A 14,493-nucleotide genomic window follows, 5' to 3' on the forward strand; every position below is an offset into this window, starting at 1 on the left:
GATCACAGTTTACAGTGACTTTTCACAAAATTAATGTAAGTTGTACGATGCATTATGTTTATCATATTTGGAATTGCTTTCTGACCTCCAAAATTTATATCGATATATATCCTAACTCGAGTAAAAAGGAATCAAAGCAAGTGAAAGGGCACGTGTACACAAGTTGCACTTTCGCATCACCCGACCGGGTCGCCAGGCGATGGTACGCCAGATCTTCCGGGACGGGCAGCGTGTCATAACCCACTGGTTATCGCGCTATTTCACGTGGACGAATGTACACGTACAAGTCGAGTGAAATCTAAAGTATTCGCAATTGTAGTGAACAAGGGCAGACGACGACGTTGACTCAAACGATCAGAGGACTGCTACGTCGTTCACGTTCACTGCTCCTAAAAGTCTCTATTATCATGCACTGGAGAACATACACTGTACGGTACTTCCCATGGATGCATAGTCCTACATGTATCCTCTTGATATGTTGATGTGGAAAAACTTTACACTGGTTATTATTTTCAGATTTGTTTGTGTCAATTCTTTTTTAAAAATGTAATACTTGACTGTATACAGATTGCAGATCCTGAATGTACATGATGCATATTCATGGTTTTGGAGAATGGGGGAGTCTAAAATGTGCTATATTTCCAACATCATAATCAAATTTCCTTTATAAAACATGTACAGTACCAGTGTCCGGGTGAATATTATATCATTTCCTTATTTTGCAGAGTACACTCAACCCTGTTTTTCTATAGATTGAGAAATCAACTCTTCAAATCCTATTACTCGCATCAGAAAAGTTTTATTTATTTATTTATTCATTTATTTGTTTGTTTATTTATTCATTTATTTATTTATGTATTTATTTATGTATGAATGAATTTATTTATTTATTTTATCCATCCATCCATCCTTTCATTCATTCATTTATTCATTCATTCATTCATCTATTTATGTATAAAGTGTGCCTTCAGTGTGAAGGCACACTACTACAACACCTCATAGACCACCTACATGTACATTACATGTAAAGTGAAATAGAAATAAAGAGAGTTGTACCAGTGGATTCAAATCAATATGATAACATATTAAATTTGATGAAGTTTATATATTTTGCACTTTAAAATAATGCAATTTTGACTAGAAGCAAAGAAAAACAATTTTAAAGGAGTTTTGCGGTAGTCTTACATCATACATGTACATGTAGATCCATCAATAAGACATGAGTAACAAGTATTTCTGGTTATATCGTGGTCACTCACTGGGTCACAAGCCTACATGTACATGTGTTTTGTTACGGAAGTCATAAAAATCATCCGCTTCAGTGTGAATGGATACGTGTACATGAAATTTATTCCGGGACCGTGCCGAGGTATACATTATGCACTTTATACTGTGAACGCATTTATAGCTGATTTGCCATCCCGCAACAGACCCAAGATAAATTTGAAAGCCACCATGAATGTGGTATTTGTATGTCGAATTGTTGATGTTCTTTTAACTACCGTTTTAATGAAAATTTTTGCTGATCTTTCTTTAGAAACTCTGAGAAGAGGAAAGAGAAATCGAGAAATGCAGCTCGGTCGCGAAGAGGGAAAGAGACTGAAATATTTTACGAGTTGGCCCACACTCTACCTCTTCAACACAATGCCTGTGCTCAGCTAGATAAAGCAGGCATCATGAGGCTTATACTGAGCTATCTCAAGATTGGAAAAGTGCTTCCCAAAGGTAAGAAAGGAATAACCAGAAATTGTGTTGTAATTTTAATACTAAGCATCTCCAATTGCAAGTTTGGTTTTAGTGTTGATTCTTAGAGGGTGAACAAGCCCTGGTCACTTTAATAGCCACTGACATCAACCCATGACCACCATCCTCTTCTTAGTTTGATCATAGAGCTATTAGCTCTATGGATTGATGCTGTGGTTGGTGTAAAAATAGGCCAAACACCAATACCAGCATTTCTGATCCATGCCTACATAGACAAAATGTACATAGGCCTACAATCCGTACAGTACTTGTACCTGTAGGCGAATTTCATTGACATTGTGATTATGTTTCAGTGAACTCATGAGCAACAGGAAAGTAATTTCAGATTTGAAAAGATATCCAATAAATGTTTATTACATGTACAATCAACAGCATTAATAGTATTTTTCTTCCTGCTGAACCACATTGTTCCATCTCTATTCCAGACTGTACTGTATGTTGTACATTTATAGTTCAAGAGCGATCCCACCAACCGTGCTCATGTTATCAATAGCAATGCATGGTATGCTCTTGCGGGCTTGAGAGATGACATTAATGTATCGGTAGATCCTTTTAAAAATAACTGACATAATAGATTTTACAGGGTACATGTAGAATGGTAGACATGATTACTTGCACTGTTAACAAGAGCCAGCACTCATTCATTATCTTGTGTGGGATTGTTTACAAGGCTGCGTAAGAAGTACATGTACATGAGGGCAACGGATGACTTTGCCCCCATGACAGCCAAAATTGCCCCTAAAATTTGTAAAATGGAATGCTGTTGGGCGACCATGTTTTCTAAAGTTGCCGCAAGATCTGCCCCAAACAATATTTAAGAATATGTGGAAACTCAATATTCCTCATTTACATACTGTACAGCAGGATCAGATACATTTACATTTAGATACATTTAGTCCTTGAAATGAAATAAGAGACCCCCAAATTCAGCAAGTGCCCAAATGTGGCAAAAATAGCCTTTGAAAATAAACATTATTTCCTACCCTGTCACATGGACATTTGAATGCACAGAACTGTACGTATACATGTAGAGTGGAAAATTATTATTTCATATTAGTCCCAATATTCATTTTTAATTTAATTAATCTATTATTTGTGTTATTGCTGAATATTGTTTGTTCATTTTAACATTTGTATTTTGCTTCAGAAATCAAGGTGGAGGAGAGAGAAGAAAGTAAATCCATGGCGATAGAACAGATTGTTGATTCTCACTACCAGAAAGCTCTAGATGGATTTTTATTAGTCTTATCACAAGAAGGCGATATGATCTATATTTCAGAAAATGTCTCAAAACACATCGGCATCAATCAGGTAACATATTGTTCTTTTTTAATCATAAAATCAGATCGATATATGAAAATACAGATGTAAGAAATGGGAGAGTGATTGACAAAATTGATAAATGTTTTATTTACGAATTATATTATGGCTGATGGTTTCTTCCCTCTGTGACTGAAAGGTATGAAGGATATTCTCTGCTCTTGCCCTATCTTAATATAAAGAGTTTCGATCTAGATCCAACCAATATGGAAAACCAGCAACTCCTCTGATACACTGTTGAGGCCAAAAGTTTACATACACTCTCCACCCATGGAATTCAGTGAAATTTGTTCACCTGCCAAACATCATAAAATTTACTGTATCTGTAGAAAAATAAATACTACCACATCAAATTTGGTATTATATGAAAAAGCGTATTAAGTTCTTTCACATGATTGGGATGCCGTTGGTATAAAGGTATATTTCAGATGGAATTTTCTATGAAGAAAAATTGAATATTCGTGCCAAATGTATTCTATTGTTTATTATATTTTAAAACATTGTTTCATAAAAATATATGAATGTCAAATTTATGATTTGTATTACATTTTCTATCATGCTATGTCACCACTGAACAAAATTTTAATCTGAAATGTTTGTGTTGAGAAGTAACTGGCACAAATATGAAATGTCTTTGTCTAGTTTTTATTTTTAATTTGTCAAGAATATATGAAGATTTTGGGGAAAAAATGACACCTAAATATTTTTCATCTCCTAAAGACAAAGCAATGTGATGAAGGGGCAAGACATACATGTACATGTACTCATTTGTCATCAATTTAGTCGTGATAGCACAAATATTTTATGAGATACAGTAAATTTTATGATGTTTGGGGAGTGTCAACTTTTCTTTGAATTTCCTGGATGTATGTAAACTTCTGGCCTCAACTGTGTTCCTGCAAGCATCAGTGTCTTAAGAAATCAATGTGCTTCTTCTAAAAGTAAATTGTGTAGTGTTCTTAAAGGTCAAGTCCACCCCAGAAGAAAGTTGATTTGAAAAAAAAAGAGAAAAATCAAAGAAGCAAAACACTGAAAATTTCATCAAAATTGGATGTGAAATAAGAAAGTTATGACATGTTAAGTTTCGCTTATTTTTCACAAAACAGTTATAAGCACAACTCAGTGATATGCAATTGAGAGAGTCGCTGATGTCCCACACTCACTATTTCTTTTGTTTTTTATTGTTTTAATTATACAATATTTCAAATTTTTTTCAATCCTGGGACCCGTAACACAAAGCTTAGCAATCATAAAAACAATATACTAAAATGTACAATCAATCTAATATCTTTAATATCAAGAGTACGTTTAATCACTAATCTTTGTGTCATGGGACCCTGATGTTTTTTGTACAATATACACATGTGTTAAAGAAGAAGGCAAAATATTATTAATTTTTTTATCAGTAGGCCTACCCATCTAAAGGATATAAAGTCCACCATTTTATTTCTCTTTGTGCCACCAAATAAAGTCCAAGGTATCAAAGGTCAAATTATTTGTTGATTAATGTACTTTGTTCAGTGTGTAGTTTTACAATTGGTGCCTAGTTCAAGTACTTTAAACTGCCTATTTGTGAACGTCATGGAGAGTTTATCCATGTATGTATGTCATTCAATTTTGAATACCCGGTAATTTAAATTTATGATTGCTGAATCATCATGAATGCATACTCTTGTATTACGGTAATGTTAAGTATTGGGTTCCTTGTATTGACACAAGAGTTCAGGGGGAAATACCTTATGATAAATTTTTACCCAAATTTCCTATTATTTTCCTTATTTTTACCCAAATTTCCTATTATTTTCCCTGTACTTTGTTTGGTTCTTACACATACATAGTGCCCAAAGTTTTCTGCTTTCTAGACCTGAAATTCTGCTTTCTTCTGCTTTACAAACCTCAAATTCTGCTTTCTTCTGCTTTCTAAATTTCTTCACTTTGAAATTCTTCGAAAGCTCAGAAAAGACACTTTTAAAATTTTGAATGAGTAAAAACTGTAAAAATTCTTACCTGACTTCCCTTCCTACGTACTCCAAAGCATGGGCGAATTCGAATAACTAAAGTCAGATGCGCATGCAAGCAGAACGATCAAAACAACAACAGTGCTCGTCACAGTACATACATGTGCATATTGCATGAATGAACATGCATACCAACGAACGTAGAGGGCAGCAACACACTTCAGACTTCAGTGTTTTTGCTGCCCTCTACGTTCGTTGATGCATACATGCTACTAGTACGGTACGGGCGGGGCGACCAAGCGTTCCATCACCGTAGTAACGTGATGTGCACGTGAATATTGCTTTCGCTGTGCATGAAAATTTCCAGAACGAATCGCGCACAAAGGCTGCTGGGATAGCTGCATTGCGTAAGTAGCTACGTAGTTTTGTACTTATAAATTTATTGTGGGTCAAATCTGGTAAGGTTTGCGATCGCGATCGGTAGGCTTGTTTCACAGAGCTTAATTTGTGCAATTTCTAGACTGGATTTTATAGACTGTATTATCAATAAGGATGCTTTTCGAACCAATTTTTTTATACTTTAAGTTTAAAACTAAGATTTCTCACCGAATTCACTGTTTTTTTCAAAACTGTGTTTTCCGCTTTCTACCCCGGTTTCCGCGATTTCCGCGGAAGATCCGCAAAGCGGAAAACTTAGGGCACTACACATACACGTTTGAAGAAGTACATGTTTTTTAATTTGCATATCTCCACATTTAGATGCAATTAACATGCATGAAAGTTCAAACATAATTTCATACTGGCAATGCTAAATTCAATATGGAAAGGTCCATTGTCATGGTCATTGGTCATTATATTAGACATGACAAGACATTTTCATCTATGTCAGAAAAGATTGAATTAAATAATATAGGCAGAATAAGTAAATATTTATGTATGAAGAGTTTTTTTCTCACTTCTTGTATTCACAATCAACACTTACTAATGAAAAGGAAACATTTTTTTAAATACTAAGAACAATTATACCGTAATCAAGATCACTGACTATTCTTTCAACAAAGGTGGACCTAATGGGCCAGAGCATCTATGACTACGCTCACCCATGCGACCACGATGAGATCCGAGAACAGTTGTCTGACCGGCCAGGCCTGACGCTGACCACCCTCCCCTCAATAACGTCCAAGCGTAAACATCACAGTTTCCTTATGAGGGTCAAGTGTACACTAACACCCAAGGGAAAGATTGTCAACCTTAAAGCAGCCTCATATAAGGTAAGGCCAGGCAAGGTATTGATCATTGTTAGTGATCTGCACAGTATTGGATTTGGTTTATGAATAATTTATTGTAGCAGTGATTCACGATGCTACAATTCATTTTTTTTTCATGAATATCAGAAAAAGGCAAGTCAAGATTTATTGTTTGTGAATTAATTTCTAATTCATATTTATAGTCATAATTCAATTTCAATCATATTTTCCTATTGAAGATATGAATATTAAACTGAAACAACTAATGTCACTTGTAAGAAAGAGATAATTTCTAATCATGTTTTACATATGTTGTCAAATAAGATGAATATTACAAATAATGTTAACTCTTGTTGTTTAAAATATCTTAATACTTTTAATTCATGACTGAACAAACTTGATAGATTGTTAATTTTGAATTTGATTAAGTAGAACAATATGATCCATTTGAAAGAAAAGAAAAGAAAGTGGTTCATTTTTGGATAACCCTTCACCATATGATCTCTTTGTGTGTTTTTTTTATAGTTTTTTTTTATGGAGTTTTTACAGACATGGGTCAGTCAGACAAAGGCCTAATTATTTACATCTGGAACTGACCTTTAACACCACCATCCGAAAGACTTGACCCAGGTCTCGAACCTGACACCTCTGCACCATTCCTTACTTTCCTTATGTTCATGTAGCGTGGATTATGGACACACACCACGACTCCCAATTTCATCTCGTCCATAACAGTCGTTCTTTAATGATACAGATCCTGCTGTAATGTTCCCTTCTCGGTTTTGCTCCTGCAGGCGGTACATTGTCAAGGTCACATGAAACTGGCCCTATCTGATACATCGGTACTGGGGTACAGGATGCCCCCTTCCCCCTGCCTTGTACTCATCGCTAGCCCCATACCACACCCCTCCAACATTGAGGTACCCCTGGACTGCAGTGCATTTCTTACAAGGCACAGCATGGACATGAAGTTTACATACTGTGATGAAAGGTTAGTAATCCAGGGCTGGATAGGAACAGGTGCCCTTGATACCTGGCTCTGAAATATCAAGAAAAGAATCACGATTGTAGGGCCTTTAGTGTGATTGGAAGTGTTTGGCTAGTATAGGAATTCTGAATAAAATCAAATACATTTCACTGTTAAATTTCTATTAAAAAAAAAATCAATGTTCATCCTAAACGGCTGGTTTTATATATTTTTAATCCACCAATGGTATTTTCTTGTGACCTTTGTGTGCACTGAACAAACGACTCATGATATACTATATCATTTAGTTTTTGGACTGGGATCAAAATATCTTATGAGAAATAAACATTTCCCAAAGAAGATTTTTGTGGGCAACCTAAATGTCTACTCTTCATAAGTCAAGAATTCCTGAATTGGTCCTTATACAAACAGTAATTTTGATACCGAACAAAGAGTCTTGATTTCCTTTTATGAAGGAGGGGGGTCAGTTTTCAGCGTATTGGTTAACTCAAATGAGAAAACAATGTTACAGATGTATAACTTTTACAAGGATGTTAACCAGCATGTTACATCAAACATGTTAATTCATAAGGGCAGTTCAAGAAATAAATCAAACTAAGTCAAATCCTAAAATTTATTCTTAAAATTTATAGAAATTAAAGCAGAACAATGGCAAATCAATCTTTTGCGTATTCATACTTGGAAAATAGGCATTGAGATGATTGAAATAGAGTACAAATTAATTAACTTTTATTTGATCAAGTACTTGATGGAAGTATCTTAAAGGACAAGTCCACCCTAACATAAAGTTAGGGTTAGTTAAGTTAAGTTTTTAAAAGTTGGTTAAGTTTTTTCACAAACTGTTTTGTGAAAATTAAGCAAAGCTTTAAAATATAACTTTCTTATTTTACATCAGATTTTGATGAAATTTTCAGCATTATGCTAGTTTGATTTTTCTCTATTTATTCAAATCAACATTTTTCTGGGGTGGATTTGACCTTTTATAATGTTGAACTTGTTTATGGTTTGATTTATTGACCAGGATTGAGCAACTGATGGGCTACATACCCACTGAACTGGTTGGCAAATCATTCTATATCTACTACCATGCTCTGGATGGTCAACTCATTGATAAGAGCTATAAAGACCGTAAGTAACTCTCTTCATAATCATTTTGGTTACTTTGTATGTAGGGCATGACATCAAAGTTTGGGAACGTTATTAGCTCACTATTTCATTGATAAGGAAATATTTTCAGATTTCATTTTGCTGGCTTCAGATTTTATAATTAATTAAAAAATTAATAGAAAAATCATAATCTTTATTTAGATTTTTTTTCTTTCAATGATTTCTGTTTTCTTTGTTTCATTCAAAATAGTGGAGTATAATTTAAGATACTTCCCTTCAGATTTATTATTACTTCACATGAGGTTAAGGTCCAGAATTGGGCTGTGCTGGAGCCAATAAAAATAAAAACCTAGTGCTAACTATGATCATACAAATCAAGTTAGCAGTAGCACTACTTTACTTTCATTTTTGTCAAAATAAAATTTCAGTATAAAAAAAACCCACAAATAAATCAGTGCTTGTGAACTGAGCTATGTGTAGGGATCGAGACATGGGAATGTTGTACACTGTTTTGCATGAATATTCTAAGTATTCAAACTCTGACCTCCTAGTTGACCATCAGATGACTTAGATGACATTTCCAGAGCATTAAAGAGTAATTGGTCCAATACTGACGTAGTTGTGTACTGTTGGCATCCAAAATATTTTTTTAAAGACAAGTTGGTGAATGATCAGTGTACTTGATAGAATTTGATTTATGGGTTGATATATATTACCGGGAGTTTTCTGTGGTACGTACCAGGAAGTCTAAAGCATACAGTAGGTCCCATAAAAAAAGGGATTTCCAGTCTTGTTTTCCAATTTGTGGTATTTTATAAATACACATCATCATAAAAATTGGTCAACATTTGTTGAAGGTACAATTACCTTGCATAAGAATTAGCGATGGCTCATCAGCATTTCTTTTGTATTCTTTGAAAAGCTTGTTCAATTAATTTCCAAATGAGAGTGGATTCAGATTTCTGTCAAATGGTAATGCAGGTGTCCCAAGGCAATCTCAGCGAGGACGGTAACCTTGCATAGAGCAAAAGGGCAAAAGCTTGCTTGATCTTGGTCTCATTCTGATGACCTGCCTCAATATTTATCATTTGTTATCTTTACTTTGTCAAAGATTCCCTACATCTCAACTCTCTAATCATTCTGTTAAGATTTCTTTCCTTTTTTGCGAGATGTCTTGTATTACTAGTGAAAAATAATTTATTCACTGATATTATCTGTCATTTTTCCCCAGTGTATGCTAAGGGTCAGACATCAACCGGCAGATACAGATTCTTGGCAAAGAACGGGGGTTACATGTGGCTCGAAACACAAGCTACTATCATCTATAATAACAAGACCAACAAACCACAGTGCATTGTGTGTGTCAACTATGCCATCAGGTAAGTCTGTATGAACTGTGTTTACTTTGGACCCAGTTACACTATTAAAATCCATTGATTGTAACTTTTCTATCAATGATACCTTCCAAGAAGTCTTTGATATTTTGTAGACTGTCTTGTGTGGCCTTCATGGTAGTTCCAAAGCAACTTTCATGGTAATTTTTGGTATCTCCCCTGAAATCCTTGATTCTGATTGGCTGTTGAGTATTGTTACCATCATGGTAGTTACAACTGGATGGCAAAGTTACCGTAATAGTAACTTTTATGCAGTGGGGCCCAGCAGAAGAAGGGCAATTCCATAAAATATGTTCGTCCGACCCCCTTTATGTGGGACCTTCATGAAATTTTTGTCACCGATGTCTGGTTCTTTTGACAGTCTGTAATGCCCTCAATGACCATGACTTGGTCAGTTTAAGAAGTGAAGCAAGACTTGAGAAAAATGAAGGTCGTGTGATTGGAAGTGTTTGGCTAGTATAGGAATTCTGAATAAAATCAAATACATTTCACTGTTAAATTTCTATTAAAAAAAAAATCAATGTTCATCCTAAACGGCTGGTTTTATATATTTTTAATCCACCAATGGTATTTTCTTGTGACCTTTGTGTGCACTGAACAAACGACTCATGATATACTATATCATTTAGTTTTTGGACTGGGATCAAAATATCTTATGAGAAATAAACATTTCCCAAAGAAGATTTTTGTGGGCAACCTAAATGTCTACTCTTCATAAGTCAAGAATTCCTGAATTGGTCCTTATACAAACAGTAATTTTGATACCGAACAAAGAGTCTTGATTTCCTTTTATGAAGGAGGGGGGTCAGTTTTCAGCGTATTGGTTAACTCAAATGAGAAAACAATGTTACAGATGTATAACTTTTACAAGGATGTTAACCAGCATGTTACATCAAACATGTTAATTCATAAGGGCAGTTCAAGAAATAAATCAAACTAAGTCAAATCCTAAAATTTATTCTTAAAATTTATAGAAATTAAAGCAGAACAATGGCAAATCAATCTTTTGCGTATTCATACTTGGAAAATAGGCATTGAGATGATTGAAATAGAGTACAAATTAATTAACTTTTATTTGATCAAGTACTTGATGGAAGTATCTTAAAGGACAAGTCCACCCTAACATAAAGTTAGGGTTAGTTAAGTTAAGTTTTTAAAAGTTGGTTAAGTTTTTTCACAAACATGTGGCTCGAAACACAAGCTACTATCATCTATAATAACAAGACCAACAAACCACAGTGCATTGTGTGTGTCAACTATGCCATCAGGTAAGTCTGTATGAACTGTGTTTACTTTGGACCCAGTTACACTATTAAAATCCATTGATTGTAACTTTTCTATCAATGATACCTTCCAAGAAGTCTTTGATATTTTGTAGACTGTCTTGTGTGGCCTTCATGGTAGTTCCAAAGCAACTTTCATGGTAATTTTTGGTATCTCCCCTGAAATCCTTGATTCTGATTGGCTGTTGAGTATTGTTACCATCATGGTAGTTACAACTGGATGGCAAAGTTACCGTAATAGTAACTTTTATGCAGTGGGGCCCAGCAGAAGAAGGGCAATTCCATAAAATATGTTCGTCCGACCCCCTTTATGTGGGACCTTCATGAAATTTTTGTCACCGATGTCTGGTTCTTTTGACAGTCTGTAATGCCCTCAATGACCATGACTTGGTCAGTTTAAGAAGTGAAGCAAGACTTGAGAAAAATGAAGGTCGGACCTACAAAAAGGATGATGATTTTATGGAATTGCAGAGAAGTTCTAGAGGAAGAGCCTATGGAACTTGAGCATTCTGATGAAAATTTCCCCAAGCTCCCTTTAGACCAATTAGGTTGTGAATTATCCCTCGGAACACTATAATTTTACCTACTTCTCAGATGTCATATGAATATTTCTTATCTTAAATGATACATAAATCAAATGCAGATGAGCATTGCTTTCATGACTCCATTTTATAACCATATGTGCTAGAATGAACTAGTTGATAATAAGTGTTCAGACTTTTTGCTGAGAATGGAAAGAAAATAAATAAAGTCCACTTGATAAAGTGTTTACTTGAAACAAAATTTGGATGCATTTTATTATTAATGTCAACACATCAATATACTGTACTTAGCACTTGACTGTAAAGTCTGCTTTCATACAGTATTACTTGCTGTTGGGGCAGATGGCAGTATCAAAATAAACCTTAAATGAAGACCAACTTGACATCTATGAAAAAAAAAACTTGTTGGTTTTAATTTATAATCTCGTCTTCTCATGTAAAGACAAATGGAAAGTTTAAATAACAAACATCAAACTACATATGTTGACCTACTTCGATAATATTATTAGATTTGGACGCATATTTCATCTGACCTTATGTTGACATGAATTAGTTTGGAGACTATGAAATAAGTATACTACATTCTCAGGCACAGGTGTCTTCAGAATATTGTCATATATACCTTGGTTTATTATTGATGTTGATTGCAAATTAATAAGACAAGTTGGTGCTTTGTGATAAAAAATGTTGTATGGTGATCTGCAATTGAAATGATGCTGGACGTTTTTCATCGTCAGTCAGGAATGCATATGTAGGTCAATTTGAAAGGTTTCCTGATACAATACTCTCTTCAAAATAAGGTTTTCATGATACATTATGTTAGTTTTAGTCTCTCTTTTGGCTTGTTGAAAAGCTAAACATATTTGAACATCTATTTATTTTCTGTTTTATTATTTGTTTATGGGTGGTTATGATGACACATAATTTTTATTGATGTTGAACATCTTAAAAAATCTACATGAATGCTATGACATGCACATGAACTTAGTCCCACAATGAACGTTTGGTTGCAACAAGTGGTCAACATATCAAAAGCAAATTGAGTACATAACACAAAAATTTGGCAAAACTTTTTTTTAAGACTCGTGTCTCAACATGGTTCACTCTTTTTCTATTGAAGATACTCTTAGCTTTTATTTTGATCCCAGATGTGCTTTAACCTCGCAACTTTGAAGTAGATTTGTAGTCCTGATTTAAATCACATTTATGTTCTAGAGGTATGTTCTGTCCGCTGCATGTATGTAAGTGATAACTTATCTCAAATATTTTACATTCGTGGTACTGTGGAGCAGATGGCAGTACACTATACTGTACTGATAGGTTGTCATCTTCTCCCAAGGGATTTGCTTCCAATTTCACGCTGTGAAATTTGCCCTGGTTGCCTAGAAATGACATTGTAGCTTTAAGGTATTGTATATCAAAATTGATAAAATTTGGGCACTTTTATTAATTTTAAGAATAAATGTGGTATTATTTGTTTGTGAAGCTCAATCATAGTTTCTTTCTCTCTCTCTCTCTTTGTATCATGTGAAATGATAGTCTAGACCCCTCCCCCGAACATTCTGACAAGAAAAAAGCTGAGAAGGGCCAAGTATTTTGTGTTAATTGGTTCGAAATAAGGGGGAAAATTCAAATTTTCTCTTGCCCTGGATACTGAGTTGGCAGTATTATTTCGTAAATTGCTAAATAATCAACATTGTGTTGATAGACAATGTTGGTTTGCATTTTTTTTTTAATTCTTATCTTTGTTTGATTAAAATTACTCTTTAAGTGGTTGAAAGAGCAATTTTAGATCACAATACCAGACAAACCTTGTACCCACTTTCCTGATGTACTTGGCATTCATAATACCAAACCCAAGGAAACAAATAGAAACACACATGTTGCCAGACATTAAAGTTACCCACACTGCAATCTATGAGCGTGAATGATACGAGAAAGACAATCTTCTTTTAGGTTTGGTTAGTCTGTTGTAGAAGACACTAGAAATGTGTTTACCTGGCTGTATGCATACATGTACCTGCTGTTTGGAAACTCAGGATTGATAATGTGAAAAATACTGTAAAGCAATCTGATTTCAAGAATTCCTCTAATGGCAGATGATTGTGACACAATTCTTTGCTGTTTACCTGCAAAGATTTGTAGATTCATTAGATAGTGTGGTTTTTTTTTTTGGGGGGGGGGTTACAGGTACATTTCTATGAATATATTTTCATGATTAGAAAAAATTATGTTGGAGAAGTTATGGTCTCAGGCTCAACATTGTTTCAAGAAAGTTGTCATCCAATAATTTGTTTATTAATATACATACTTGTATAATATAAACTGAACATGGCTGTACAGGTAGCAACAGAAGATGCATATTTGTACTTCGTACAGTACATTACATGTGTTTGCACTGGAAGTATCATGATATTGTATCATGATATTGACCAAGATGCTTGGTATCGTAGACTAGAGCCCCGAGAAATGGCTTGATGCAAACAATCTTCACGTTGGTGGAGATCTGTTTTGCCTTGCCACCTGAGATCTTGACCTTGGGCATTGGGGTCAAGGTGGAGCGGTAGAGCAGGGGATTCTTGCATGTTGTGTGTCATGAAGGTCGTGGTGCTGAGTGATTGAAGGTGAGTAAAGAGAACACATTCATGTACTGGTACCTGGATAGAGAGAGGAAGATAGAGAGGGAGAGAGAGAACGGAGACAGAGTTCGGGTTCAAAAGGACAGGTGAGGGGATGGAAAGAGCAGGTAGATTTGAAGAAAAGCGGAGAGGGGACAAGCTGTGGGGGAGGGGGTTTGTGGACATGAATCTGCATCAGAGTTATAAAAAATTCTTGAAAAATAAATATATTTGTCCAATTACCTTTTTCTTGTTTATTTGATTTATTCAGT

The 14,493-nt window shown here is 34.8% G+C and overlaps 1 protein-coding gene across 1 annotated transcript; it reads left to right on the top strand.

The window, feature by feature from the left end:
- Positions 1–992: 992 nt before the first annotated feature.
- Positions 993–11,994, top strand: LOC129265828 (hypoxia-inducible factor 1-alpha-like). Its single transcript, XM_054903760.2, has 6 exons — positions 993–1,725; positions 2,912–3,075; positions 6,104–6,313; positions 7,084–7,280; positions 8,299–8,405; positions 9,616–11,994. The coding sequence occupies exons 1-6, from the start codon at positions 1,677–1,679 to the stop codon at positions 9,765–9,767; spliced, it is 879 nt and encodes a 292-aa protein (XP_054759735.2). The 5' UTR covers positions 993–1,676; the 3' UTR covers positions 9,768–11,994.
- Positions 11,995–14,493: the final 2,499 nt, after the last annotated feature.

The sequence above is a fragment of the Lytechinus pictus genome, chromosome 7, assembly GCF_037042905.1.
Source record: "Lytechinus pictus isolate F3 Inbred chromosome 7, Lp3.0, whole genome shotgun sequence".
Classification (NCBI taxonomy): domain Eukaryota; kingdom Metazoa; phylum Echinodermata; class Echinoidea; order Temnopleuroida; family Toxopneustidae; genus Lytechinus; species Lytechinus pictus.